Genomic DNA, 14,958 nt, shown 5'->3' with positions numbered 1-14,958 from the left:
AAAATCCAGAATTACCCTTATCCGCTTCTGGAATCGGATCCGATATTGTAATTGTGTCTTAGTTTTGTTTTCAATGTTGTTTGTGTCAGAAATGATGTAACTCGAATTTACACATTATTTGTCAACAATTTTCTGTATAAAGCTAGCGGTTGAACAAAATGAACATCGCTGTCATGAATTATAATGATGAAACTAAGTTTTGAGATCGTTTATTAAGAGATTTTGGTAAAGAGGTTTGCAAAGTTATTTTTTTTTATTCTTTCAAGTGGAAAGTCCATCGGGCGTAGCTAGTAACCAAGTTGAAAGTCCGACTGCAAAAGCTGAAGATTGCAGACCTCCGACAACCGCTAAATTGAACCCCTGCCTCCAAATTGAAAAGATATGACAATTTTGTCTTCTAATTCAAAATTGCGGCCAACAGCATGAACAGTTGAACTTATTTTAATAGAATACTGACGTAATTGATTACGTGTTGATGACAAACAATATCTCTACGAATTTTGCCATTTGGGAAATTTAAACTACTTGTCTTTAGAGATTTTCGGCGATTAAATATTTCATACATTTGTCCTTTGACATCTTAGCCAAAAGCTCAGGGGATAATGAACTACATAAGGATTCCTAATGTGCTCTACTCCTATGTGTAACTTCAAAACTTTTGGGTGATTTGACGATCATTTTTTATGTAATTTTGATAGTATATAATAAAGCTAATAGTGAAATTAAAATGGCAATTCTTAAGCATGTTTGAAACAATGCAAATCTTAATGGTGAATGAACCATGACTGGAGGCAAAGAGTCAATGAACCATGACTGGAGGCAAAGAGTCAATGAACCATGACTGGAGGCAAAGAGTCAATGAACCATGACTGGAGGCAAAGAGTCAATGAACCATGACTGAAGGCAAAGAGTCAATGAACCATGACTGGAGGCAAAGAGTCCAACACTCTGTGCATGGACATAAGAAATGCCAAAATCAATTACATCTAGTTCTACATAATAAATACTAAACAGATTCAAATCATAAATGGCTCCATTTAAACTGACATTAACACAAACTTTTAACGTGTAAACTAAGCAAAGGTTTAAAGTCAATAAATCATGACTGAGGGTGGGATCCAACTTATTTCTCCACTTTATACATGAAGCAGCACTGCTTATTATTATTTATTATTTACAATATTTATATAGCTCTTTATCTAATTAAAATTACTCCAAGGGCTTAACTTAAAACAATCAATGCAGTTGAAAGAGGTGTTAAACATTTAAACAATGAATGCAATAAGAATGAAATAAAAAGTTACATGTAATCACTGAAAGCGAGTCTAAAATAAGGGGTTTTCAATTTTTTCAAAACGTCTTATGATTTTAATGAGACTTATGTAAACGTACTGTAACCTACATGCATCATCTAGATCTAAAAGTAAATCTTCTTTCTTCTTAGAAATCTCTTTTTCTTTTGTCTTTGGTTGTTTCTGAAGTAATAAGTAATAGTACAATTTTGGTCAGAGAGATTAGAATTTAACACATAACAACAGATTGAGAGATGTCTTATCAACATTTTAACATGAATAAATTGCAGCTGGATACAACCGCAGAGGTCCAACCTTAATCAGTTGGGGCAAAAATGGACACAAAATTTACACTTAAACATCAGGCAAAGACTTGATACATATCTGAATTTGGAATGTTATTAAATATTTGATACATAAAAGGTTTCTAACACAGAATAACTGTAGTCAAAGAACTTGATTTGGTTATGTGATTTGAATTCATATTCATTTTTTAGCTTTTTAATTTTTTTTAAATCTCTCCCCCTTTTCCATACAATTTCTTTCCTCAAGATATGGTCATAATCTCAATTCAAATTCCAATGAAGTTTGCACACTATAAAAACCTGTTTCAATACTTCATAAAAGTCTTAAAATAGAAAATGACATATATAATCATGGCTACAATTAAATAACCATTTATCAGCATTCTTAAATATGTAAGTTCTAAAAATAAATTGACAGCTTATGACCTCAACACAAAATAAACAGCTGCACCATGAGCGCATGATACGCCCGTCGTCTTGTGGGTAAGTTTTATGCAATAAGTATAAATAGTTTCTGAGATACAGTGCAACATACATGTATGAAATATAAAAACGAAGATGTGGCATGATTGCCAATGAGACAACTGTCCACAAGAGACCAAAATGACACAGACATTAACAACTATAGGTCACCGTACGGCCTTCAACATGAGCAAAGCCCATACCGCATAGTCAGCTATAAGAGGCCCCGATAAGACAATGTAAAACAATTCAAACGAGAAAACTAACGGCCTTATTTATATAAAAAAATGAACGAAAAACAAATATGCAACACATTAACAAACGACAACCACTGAATGACAGGCTCCTGACTTGGGACAGGCACATACCTAAATAATGTGGCAGGGTTAAACATGTTAGCGGAATCCCAACCCTCCCCCTAAACTGGGACAGTGGTATACCAGTACAACATAAGAACGAACTATAAAAATCAGTTGAAAAAGGCTTAACTCATCAGATGGACAAACATACAAGTGGACGTGGCCGGGTACTTATACATCCCGACACAAAAAGACACAAAAACAGATCTGAGAGTACTCGCAGATATCTGACAGCTAGCTCAAAGCCACTAACAACTAATGAAAATCATGCATCTATAAGAATAAAAACCCACCTTTTTTAACAAAAAAACTCAAAACTCTAAAATAGAATTTTGAATCATCACCAAAAAGTATACATATCTTGTCGAGGCCACGGTTTTTTAATTTGTTGGTTTACGGATTTATCGCATAAAAAAGTCGGGTCGGTCGGTCGGAAAAAAAAAGAAAAAAAATATCTTTCAAAACAGAAAATATACGCAAAATAAAATATATATTTCACCTTACTAACAAAATGTTGGTCTTATATGCTGTTTTGTCATCATTTCTTAACATTAAGTTCGTTGAAATATTATTGATCAGTGATCATGAAAATTGCATGACATCGTTTAATAATTTCCTGTAAAAAAGTGGGGGTTGCACGGACAAAGACGAAATTAAATCGTCATTTCACAAACAAGAAAAACAGATTCGCGTAGCTCTCAATCAATTCCAGAAAACTTGGTGAATAATGATCTTCAAGCACAAAAGCTGATAAAGAAAAAAATATAAAAACGTCGTACAAAAATAAGTTTCAACACACGTGTCGAAAAACGTAATAGACTCGTCCACTGGAAAAACGACAATATCGGGTTAATCAGTTGTCATGCAATCCGGTTTTTATCCCAATGATCGATATTTTTTGTTATCTATGAAACATGAAAATTTCAAATGATTTGTTAATATTCAGTACTTTAATTGATGTATTCCACCTGTCCACATTTGGACAAGTCTATTTCTCTGAGATGATGCATCTTACGGACTGATGACAAATAAGGGAAACAAACTTATTTTGTAAGTGGTTTTAAACACAGGTTTCGTTCCACAAAATTATTTGCGCAAAAGACATTTCAAGGTCAGTTATAATTGATTTGTCTATTTTTAGAAACGTAAATTATTTTTCACAATAGAAAGGGTTATATAAAATTATAATCCTGGTACTTTTGGTAACTATTTACAGTCAACTTTGTTAATGATTAATGCATTTCATTTCATAATAAAGAAAAATTTAATTATTTTTCAGGGATAATGCATTTAAAAGGGTCGGCGGGAATAAAAAAGCATGAAAAGTCAATTTTATTTTTATTCTGAAAATCGGCAAAATCGGGTCGGCGGATCCGTAAACCAACAAATAAAAAAACCGTGGCCTGAGATTAATTAAGAAGTCTGTAAAGTTTTAAGCAATAATCATCAATCGTTTTATGAGATACGGCAAGACATGTGACATAAACACTTCCCTGTTTTAGTTACAAAGTCCCCTATATCAAGAAGTTTTAATCTTATTTTCACCAAAAAGTATACAGATCTTTGACCATCATAAGAAACAACTATATCAAGTTCCATGAAATTTGGATTAACACTGCTACATGTTTATGCCGGACAGACAGATAGACAGACGGACAGATGCCAGATAATTGTATACCATAATCAGTCCATCAAAATTTTGACAGGTGTATAAAAAACATTTCTTTACACATAATTTAAAAGCAGTGTAAAGGAGGTAATTTACAAGAGGCTCTCAAGAGCCTGAATCGCTCACCTTAATTCTTTTGGTTAAATCTCTCATCAATGATTATTTTGGCTTTTCAATTTATTTAAATGTTTTTTGGATCGTCCTATTTTCTTCAAAAGCCAAAAAAAATAATCATTTTCTCCTATGTTCTATTTTAGCCATAGGAGCTATGTTTCTTGACATACAAGGAAATAAAATATAAAATTTATACTAGATACTCTGAAACTCATTTAGCCTAAGTTTGGCTGAAATTGATACAGCAGTTTCAAAGGAGAAGATTTTTTAAAGTAAGTCAACATGATGAACAAATTGTGAAAAAAGTCTTTAAAGGGCAATAACTCCTTAAGTGGTCAATTGACAATTTTGGTCAATTTGACTTAATTGAAGATCTTACTTTGCTGAACATTATTGCTGTTTACAGTTTGTTTCTATCTATAATTATATTCAAGATAATAAACAAAAACAGCAAAATTTCCTTAAAACTATCAATTCAGGGGCAGCAACCCAACAACAGGTTGTCTGATTCATCTGAAAATTTCAGGGCAGATAGATCTTGTCCTGATAAACAATATTATCCCATGTCAGATTTGCTCTAAATGCTTTGGTTTTTGAGTTATAAGCCAAAAACTGCATTTGACCCCTATGTTCTATTTTTAGCAATGGCGACCATGTTTGTTGATAGATCATAACTTCGGATACAATTTACAAACTAGATACCCTAAGGAACATTCAATTAAAGTTTGGAAGTATTTGGCCCAGTAGTTTCAGAGGAGAAGATTTTTGTAAAAGATTACTAAGATTTACGAAAAATGGTTAAAAATTGACTATAAAGGGCAATAACTCCTAAAGGGGTCAACTGACCATTTCCGTCATGTTGACTTATTTGTAAATCTTACTTTGCTGAACATTATTCCTGTTTACAGTTTATCTCTATCTATAATAATATTCAAGATAATAACCAAAAACAGCAAAATTTCCTTAAAATTACCAATTCAGGGGCAGCAACCCAACAACGGGTTGTCTGATTCATCTGAAAATTTCAGGGCAGATAGATCTTGACCTGATAAACAATATTACCCCATGTCAGATTTGCTCTAAATGCTTTGGTTTTTGAGTTATAAGCCAAAAACTGCATTTGACCCCTATGTTCTATTTTTAGCAATGGCGACCATGAGATCAAAACTTCGGATACAATTTATAAATTAGATACCCTAAGGAACATTCAGTTAAAGTTTGAAAGTATTTGGCCCAGTAGTTTCAGAGGAGAAGATTCTTGAAATAGTTTACGACGACAGACGACGACAGACGACGACAGACGACGGACGCCAAGAGATGGCATAAGCTCACTTGTCCCTTCGGGACAGGTGAGCTAAAAATGGGTAACTGAATTTGTTTTCTTGCTACAGATTAAAATAGATAAATTCAGAACACTTTCTATAAAAAATTACTTTATCTGAGTTATTTCCCCTTATTTGGCAAAATTGAAAAATATGGTGTTTTTTTTAGGATATTACAGCCCACACATAATTCTTTATTTACTTTAAGTGTTTTACACATGAATTACCTACTACTCTCAAAATTTACACATTTCATTTAAGATCTAGACTAACTACTTCAGAGTCCAAGCCAAGATGGAGGAAGACAGCTGAGCCACCTTAAGAATGACACCACATTCAACATTGATGTACTCACTGTACATGCTTTAAAATACTTAAGGTCAAGAAAATGCAATAAATGAAAACAAGAGAAAGTAAAATCCTTCTGTGGATTTCCAATGGAAAAAATTAAAAATTAAGTCCGACAAGACCTGTACCTTTGGCTGGGGTTTAGACTTTGGTTTTACTTCCTCTTCACTTTCATCACTATCCTCCACTGAACTATCCTCGTCATCAGAATCATCATCCAAGGATTCATCACTTTCTACATGACGTTTTACTTTAACTTCTTCCTTTTTCTTTCCCGTAAATTTTGCCAGTTTCTCATCTAAATCTGAGTCTTCCTCGTCACTCTCCTCTTCCTCTGATGAAGATGACTTTTCATCTGAACTTTCATCGACCTCTTCATTGTCAGTTTCTTCTTCATCATCACTTTCTTCGTCACTATCCTCATCCTCACTTGATTCTGTTTCATCTGTAATAAATCAAGTTAACTTAATATTCTATAATAAAATAATGTCACCTTATCGTTTACTGTAGATTCATTTATTTTTGTGGGTACCAGTTTTTGTGGGTACCAGTTTTTGTTGGTACCAGTTTTTGTGGATTAAGGTATCATGTGAAAACAACAATTGACTTATCATCAGATTATGATTATATATAAATGTCAAAAAATTCTGTTTTTGAGAACAAAAACTTCTTAATCAAATTAAATAACTGGAGATTTCCGAAAATTATCCGTTTTCACAGAGATTCTGGAACCTTCAGACTCATCTCTTTTGAATTATCAGCAAAATGGTAATTCTTCCATAAGCAGGAAGTTAAACTAGCTGTGTGTGTACTGTCAAATTTACTGACCCATTAAGTGCATGGCTTCACTTGACAGCTTTGATGTCAAACACACTGTTAATTAACACCAATTACCTTAGATTTAGGTCGTAAATAACATGTGTATATCCCCCCCCCCCCCTTTCTAATTTCCTTTAAAAGCATTACGGTACATACCAACTGAACTAGAATCATCAGAATAAAATGATTTCTCTTTCTTGACTACTTTCTTTCTATCTCTGACTTTAGGTTTAGATGGCTCATCAAATAGACTTGGTAGTTCTATGTTTCTAACAGAGGAATCAGGAGCTACTTCAGGCCAGTCTGGTAGTTCTTGGTAGCCTGTAGCTCTGGTGTTCAGTATGTGGGATAGGGTACCCAGCTGGAACTGTTCACGATCTAAATATGTAAATAAAAGTGTATCACTAACAATGTTTCCTATAAAACTAAACATTCACTGGGATATAACTATAAAATATTAATCAGTGCCAATTTCAAACTTATTCAAGACATGGCTTAATACCTAAACCTATGATATAAGTTTAATAAAAAGAATCCTGCAAAATTGTTTGCATGACCAGACTAACAGACTGACACACAGAAGGCTGGTATTTAAATGTCCATGGGGACAAAAATGGTAAATCCTTCCTCCTTTAGAGCAGGGTCAAGTGGGATAATAAAACATTTCAATTTTCATCCTTTAAACACAAGTGGAGGTTAAGTAACCTAGACAATCTTAAACCTTATGTTTAACCTTTAAACTCTGATTTCAACACAGGTGAAGGTTTACTAGCTAGGGATGATTTAAAAACATACTTTGCTAAAGTACTTTGTTTTTTAAACATGATTCCAATATTACAAATGTGCCTGTCCAAAGTCAGATGCCTGTAATTCAGTGGTTGTCATTTGTTTAAGTGTTACATATTTGTTTTTTATTCATTTTTTGTACATATATTAGGCCGTTAGTTTTCTCGTTTGAATTGTTTTACATTGTCATTTCAGGGCCTTTTATAGCTGACCATGTGGTATGGGCTTTGTTTATTGTTGAAGGCCGTTAGTGATCTAAAGTTGTTTAATTCTGTGTTATTTTGGTCTCTTGTGGAGAGTTGTCTCATTGGCAATCATACCACATCTTTTTTTTTAATATCAATAACTGAGACAATCTTAAACCTGAAGTTTTATCTTAAACTTAAATTCCAACACAGGGGCAGGTTTAGAAGACAGGAATAATTTTTAAGCACACTTTACATGTTTGTTAGAGCACTTGGTTTTTTTTTAATTCGAGTCCAACACAGATGAAGGTGAAAGTAGCTGAGACAATCATAAACCTCAAGTTTTACCTTTAAACTTTGATTCCAATACAGGGGCAGGTTTAGTAGCTAGGAATATCTTTTTAGCGTATTTTGCTAGAGCACTTGGTTTTTCTCCTGGTAAAATCATCTGTCGTAGAAATCTACACCTATCTCTAATGTCATAGTTCTGATCGTACTTGGCTAGATTAAACACATATTGACACAGAAGTTTCGTCTGTTTAGGGTTGGTGATGCATAGTTTGGCTGCTAAGTTTATTATCTGTAATTTCACTATATCCTCCTAAAATAAGAAATAATTTTACAATAAACTGTTGACACAGATATGTTGCCTATTGGGATAAAATTTAAAAAAAAAAAGACAATCTGACGGACAGCAACATGATTTATTAATTTTGCCACTGGACCATTATGTTATTGGGCAGGGCCTGAAAATAATCATTAAAATGATATGTATGATGCAACATTATATAACATATCATTGATCTATCCCCATTAGATCTTATCAAACTGACTTAAGCAGAAATCTTAACATTGAAAATTGTTAATTAATTTAAATTAAAAAATATTTTTATCGAACAGTATAAATAAATGGTCACCTCATTAATGAATGTTTTGGCCATTTTCCTGAGTACATCAGGAGCTATTTTAGGTACTCGTTCACTGTATTCTCCAATCAACCACAGAATACTGGCTCTAGCCATAGGAACAGTGATTGTGTCCACCATCTTAGCCATGTGCTTTATTATATCCTTATGTTCACTTGGCTATAAATAGAATATTGTATCGTGTAATTTCATAAATTGTTAAAGATAAAATAAACAAAGGTCACAACAGGCATGCAGTTTTGATTCTATTAGCTGATCAGGAAAATTAGATGTATAAAAATAGGTAAAAGAGTATAAACTAACAACATTATTTCTTATAAATGTACGTGATTTAACATCCACCTTTGAATTAAATTTCATAGCAGTTTATTTAAAGCAATATATAAATTAAAAGAAAAACATTTGAAATAGTAATTTTTTGCTAACAAGGGATACTGTTTTCAGTGAGACTAATGGAACAAGAGAAATTCAAAAATGACAAAATGTTGTTCAATATTGACTATAAAGGACAATAACTCCTTAAGAGGTTCTCTGACAATTTTGGTCATGTTGACTTATTTGTAGATCTTACTTTGCTGAACATTATTGCTGTTTACAGTTTATCTCTATCTATAATAGTATTCAAGATAATAACCAAAAACTGCAAAATTTCCTTAAAATTACCAATTTTAGGGCAGCAACCCAACAACGGGTTGTAGGATTCATCTGAAAATTAGCGAGGGGATAGATCTTATTCTGATGGACATATAAATCTTAAAAGATTTCCCTAAATGTCTTAGTTTCAAAGATATAAAGCAATAAAGGGCTGCGCTTTAGCGCATGATACACCCGTTGCTCTTTTAACTTGTCTTTTATGCTTTAAATGAATTTATATGATCAACTAGAAATATATATACAAATCAAAAGGGATGTTACATTAATATATTCACCAAAGTTTCATAAAATCCCCCTTTTTTAAGTATAAAAATTCATTACTTAAGAAAACGTAAAATCTGATGTCAATAGATATAAACAATTTATCAAAGTTGCATAAAATTTTGTGAAAGTGTTAGTTATTGTCCAAAAATTGGAAAATCCCCCCTTTTTTAAGCATAAAAATTCATAACACGGAAATGTAAAATCTGAAATTTATAAAAATTGAAAGGGAGCTAACATCAATAGATATTAACAATTCACAAAAGTTTCATGGACATTGGTGAAAGCCTTTTTGAGTTATTGTCCGAAGTGTTGAAAATCCCCCCTTTTTTATGAATAAAGCCCCATAAATCCAAAACTTAAAATCTGAAATTAAAAAAAAAAGGAAAGGGAGCTTACGTCAATAGATATAAACATTTCACTTAAGTTTCATGGAAATTGGTGAAAGTGTTTTTGAGTTATTGTCCGAAGTGTGGACGACGGACGGACGGACGGAGGGACGGACAGACGGACGGACAGACAACGGTATACCATAATATGTCCCGTCTAAAAGACGGACGTATAAAAACTGCATTTTACCACTATGTTCTAATTTTAGCCATGTCGGCCATTTTATTTGGTAGGTGGGGTCATCGGACACATTTTTAAACTATATTCCACAATTATGATTGTGCCCAAGTTAGTTTAAATTTGGCCCAGTAGTTTCAGAGAAGAAGATTTTTGTACAAGTTACAAAAAATGACGAAAAAGTTGTTAAAATTGACTATAAAGGGCAATAACTCTTTCAGGGGTTGACTGACAATTTTGGTCATGTTGACTTATTTGTAGGTCTTATTTTGCTGAACATTATTGCTGTTTACAGTTTATCTCTATCTATAATAGTATTCAAGATAATAACCAACCAGATGCTCCGCAGGGCGTAGCTTTATATGACCGCAGAGGTTGAACCCTGAACGGTTGGGGCAAGTATGGACACAACATTCAAGCTGGATTCAGCTCTAAATTTGGATTGTGATTAAATAGTTGACACAGCATAGGTTTCTGACACAGAATGAATGTGTTCTAATGAACTTAAAATTTTTGTTTTCTCTTAGAGCAATTCACTATGCTGTTGAATATTAATCCTCTCAAAAAAATGTTTGAAGAAATTTTCTTTTTTATTTATGAAATTTCAAATGAGAAAAATTGAACCCAATTTTTTTAATCACATCCCCCTTTCCCTTATTCCAAAACTAATCTCAATTAAAATTTCTAATGGAGTTTGCAACAATAACTACTCATTTAAATACATCATAAAATATTAAGATGTAAAAAAACTGCTTGTTATCACTGAATGGTAAAGATTATTTTAATTTATCAGTTGGTAGTAAAAAGTGAATATACATTGTATATTGTATATAACAAAGATTTAAGTTGATTCTGGACAAAGAAAGATAACTCCAATTAAAAAAAAATCTTGCTATTGCACAATATTTTGCAATTAGATATTTCTTGCTTACTATTCTGGACAAAGAAAGATAACTCTAATTAAAAAAAAAATTGCTATTTCACAATATTGTGCAATTAGATATTTCTTGCCATTGCACAATACTGTGCAATTGAAAAGACTTGCTATTGCACAATACTTAATATAATAATTTTAGATCCTGATTTGGACCAACTTGAAAACTGGGCCCATAATAAAAAATCTAAGTACATTTTTGGATTCAGCATATCAAAGAACCCCAAGATTTCAATTTTTGTTAAAATCAGACTAAGTTTAATTTTGGACACTTTGGACTTTAGTGTAGACCAATTTGAAAACAGGACCAAAAATGAAGAATCTACATACACAGTTAGATTTGGTATATCAAAGAACCCCATTTATTCAATTTTTGATGAAATCAAACAAAGTTTAATTTTGGACCCCGATTTGGACCAACTTGAAAACTGGGCCAATAATCAAGAGTCAAGTACATTTTTAGATTCAGCATATCAAAGAACCTAACTGATTCATTTTTTGTCAAAATCAAACTAAGTTTAATTTTGGACCCTTTGGACCTTAATGTAGACCAATTTGAAAACGGGACCAAAAGTTAAGAATCTTCATACACAGTCATGACAGTTAGATTCGGCATATCAAAGAACCCCAATTATTCAATTTTGATGAAATCAAACAAAGTTTAATTTTGGACCCTTTGGGCCCCTTATTCTGTTGGGACCAAAACTCCCAAAATCAATACCAACCTTCCTTTTATGGTCATAAACCTTGTGTTTAAATTTCATAGATTTCTATTTACTTATACTAACGTTATGGTGCGAAAACCAAGAAAAATGCTTATTTGGGTCCCTTTTTGGCTCCTAATTCCTAAACTGTTGGGACCTAAACTCCCAAAATCAATACCAACCTTCCTTTTGTAGTCATTAACATTGTGTTTAAATTTCATTGATTTCTATTTACTTAAACTAAAGTTATTGTGCGAAAACCAAGAATAATGCTTATTTGGGCCCTTTTTTGGCCCCTAATTCCTAAACTGTTGAAACCAAAACTCCCAAAATCAATCCCAACCGTTCTTTTGTGGTCATAAACCTTGTGTCAAAATTTCATAGATTTCTATTAACTTAAACTAAAGTTATAGTGCGAAAACCAAGAAAATGCTTATTTGGGCCCTTTTTGGCCCCTAATTCCTAAAATGTTGGGACCAAAACTCCCAAAATCAATACCAACCTTCCTTTTGTGGTCATAAACCTTGTGTTAAAATTTCATAAATTTCCATTCACTTTTACTAAAGTTAGAGTCCGAAAACTAAAAGTATTCGGACGACGACGACAACGTGATAGCAATATACGACGAAAAATTTTTCAAATTTTGCGGTCGTATAAAAACTGCAAAATTTCCTTAAAATTACCAATTTTAGGGCAGCAACCCAACAACGGGTTGTAGGATTCATCTGAAAATTAGCGAGGGGATAGATCTTATTCTGATGGACATATAAATCTTAAAAGATTTCCCTAAATGTCTTAGTTTCAAAGATATAAAGCAATAAAGGGCTGTGCTTTAGCGCATGATACACCCGTTGCTCTTTTAACTTGTCTTTTATGCTTTAAATGAATTTATATGATCAACTAGAAATATATATACAAATCAAAAGGGATGTTACATTAATATATTCACCAAAGTTTCATAAAATCCCCCTTTTTTAAGTATAAAAATTCATTACTTAAGAAAACGTAAAATCTAAAATTTATAAAAATGGAAAGGGAGCTTATGTCAATAGATATAAACAATTTATCAAAGTTGCATAAAATTTTGTGAAAGTGTTAGTTATTGTCCCAAAATTGGAAAATCCCCCCTTTTTTAAGCATAAAAATTCATAACACGGAAATGTAAAATCTGAAATTTATAAAAATTGAAAGGGAGCTTACATCAATAGATATAAACAATTCACCAAAGTTTCATGGACATTTGTGAAAGCCTTTTTGAGTTATTGTCCGAAGTGTTGAAAATCCTCTTTTTTTTATGAATAAAGCCCCATAAATCCAAAACTTAATATCTGAAATTTATAAAAATAGAAAGGGAGCTTACATCAATAGATATAAACAATTCACCAAAGTTTCATGGACATTGGTGAAAGCCTTTTTGAGTTATTGTCCGAAGTGTTGAAAATCCCCCTTTTTTTTATGAATAAAGCCCCATAAATCCAAAACTTAAAATCTGAAATTTATAAAAATTGAAAGGGAGCTAACATCAATAGATATTAACAATTCACGAAAGTTTCATGGACATTGGGGAAAGCCTTTTTGAGTTATTGTCCGAAGTGTTGAAAATCCCCCCTTTTTTATGAATAAAGCCCCATAAATCCAAAACTTAAAATCTGAAATTAAAAAAAAAAGGAAAGGGAGCTTACGTCAATAGATATAAACAATTCACTTAAGTTTCATGGAAATTGGTGAAAGAGTTTTTGAGTTATTGTCCGAAGTGTGGACGACGGACGGATGGATGGAGGGACGGACAGACGGACGGACAGACAACGGTATACCATAATATGTCCCGTCTAAAAGACGGGCGTATAAAAACTGCATTTTACCACTATGTTCTAATTTTAGCCATGTCGGCCATTATATTTGGTAGGTGGGGTTATCGAACACATTTTTAAACTATATTCCACAATTATGATTGTGCCCAAGTTAGTTTAAATTTGGCCCAGTAGTTTCAGAGAAGAAGATTTTTGTACAAGTTACAAAAAATGACGAAAAAGTTGTTAAAATTGACTATAAAGGGCAATAATTCTTTAAGGGGTTGACTGACAATTTTGGTCATGTTGACTTATTTGTAGGTCTTATTTTGCTGAACATTATTGCTGTTTACAGTTTATCTCTATCTATAATAGTATTCAAGATAATAACCAAAAACTGCAAAATTTCCTTAAAATTACCAATTCAGGGGCAGCAACCCAACAACAGGTTGTCCGATTCGTCTGAAAATTTCAGGGCAGATAGATCTTGACCTGATCAACAATTTTACCCCTGTCAGATTTGATCTAAATGCTTTGGTTTTAAAGATATAAGCTAAAATATACATTTTACCCCTGCGTTCTATTTTTAGCCATGGCGGCCATCTTGGTTTGATGGCCAGGTCATCTGACACATATTTTAAACTAGATACCCCAAGGATGATTGTGGCCAAGTTTGGATAAATTTGGCCCAGTAGTTTCAGAGGAGAAGTTTTTTGCAAAAGTTTACAGACAACGGACAACGGACGCAGGACGACGGACAACGGACGCCAAGTGATGAGAAAAGCTCACTTGACCTTTCAGGTCAGGTGAGCTAAAAAGACTCAGTTTGAATCATAAAAAACAAAATAGACTATGTCTTAAATTAAATACTCCTTATGCCATCATGCTCTAACATTTTCGTTATTTTTAATTTATCATGCATTCCTCTCCTATTAATTTATATATCCACTTTTCCTAGCATACTGACCCATCACCATAAAATTCAATATGTGTAGCTACCTTTTTTTCTTGTTCACGCTAAATTCCAAGCACAAGATATGTTATAATAATTGATTATTTATGCATTATTAATTATTGCATTTGTTATTTCAACAGTGAAAATTATGATTAAGAAAAAAACTTTTACTGCAGATTGGATGTGCATAATAAATGTTTCCAAAGTGCTTTAGGCCAAGAGTATAAAGATTGAGGAAAAAATTTGGATATTTGGTTTTGTGGCTTCACCAAAGTTGGCACACAAGCCGAAGGAAAATGTGTATTTCGTTGAATATTTGCATTCATAGCCACAAATATTGATATCCAAAGAATGAATCATCAGTATAGAAATATTAAACTATCCATGATTGACTGGAATACAAACTACACCTTATACAGAAAAATATCCATGATTGACTGGAATACAAACTACACCTTATACACAAAAATATCCATGATTGACTGGAATACAAAATACACCTTATA

The 14,958-nt window shown here is 32.6% G+C and overlaps 1 protein-coding gene across 7 annotated transcripts in view; it reads right to left on the bottom strand.

Annotated features, from left to right (window-relative positions):
- LOC143071088 (AP-3 complex subunit beta-2-like) overlaps positions 1-14,958 on the bottom strand; it is a 61,506-nt gene that overhangs the window by 10,526 nt on the left and 36,022 nt on the right. For 6 of the 7 annotated variants that reach the window (XM_076245177.1, XM_076245179.1, XM_076245180.1 and 3 more), the window contains 5 exons: positions 8,579-8,746; positions 8,010-8,262; positions 6,847-7,068; positions 6,000-6,316; positions 1,403-1,475 (listed from right to left, as the gene is read on the bottom strand). In XM_076245177.1, coding sequence (XP_076101292.1) covers positions 1,403-1,475; positions 6,000-6,316; positions 6,847-7,068; positions 8,010-8,262; positions 8,579-8,746 — 1,033 coding nt within the window. Of the gene's footprint in view, positions 1-1,402; positions 1,476-5,999; positions 6,317-6,846; positions 7,069-8,009; positions 8,263-8,578; positions 8,747-14,496; positions 14,515-14,958 lie in introns of all 7 variants that reach the window. The other variant, XM_076245178.1, reaches the window with a different exon arrangement.

Source organism: Mytilus galloprovincialis, chromosome 4 (assembly GCF_965363235.1).
Source record: "Mytilus galloprovincialis chromosome 4, xbMytGall1.hap1.1, whole genome shotgun sequence".
Taxonomy (NCBI): domain Eukaryota; kingdom Metazoa; phylum Mollusca; class Bivalvia; order Mytilida; family Mytilidae; genus Mytilus; species Mytilus galloprovincialis.
The sequence above is the reverse complement of the archived record's forward strand: the minus strand, read 5'-3'. Positions and strand labels throughout refer to the sequence as shown.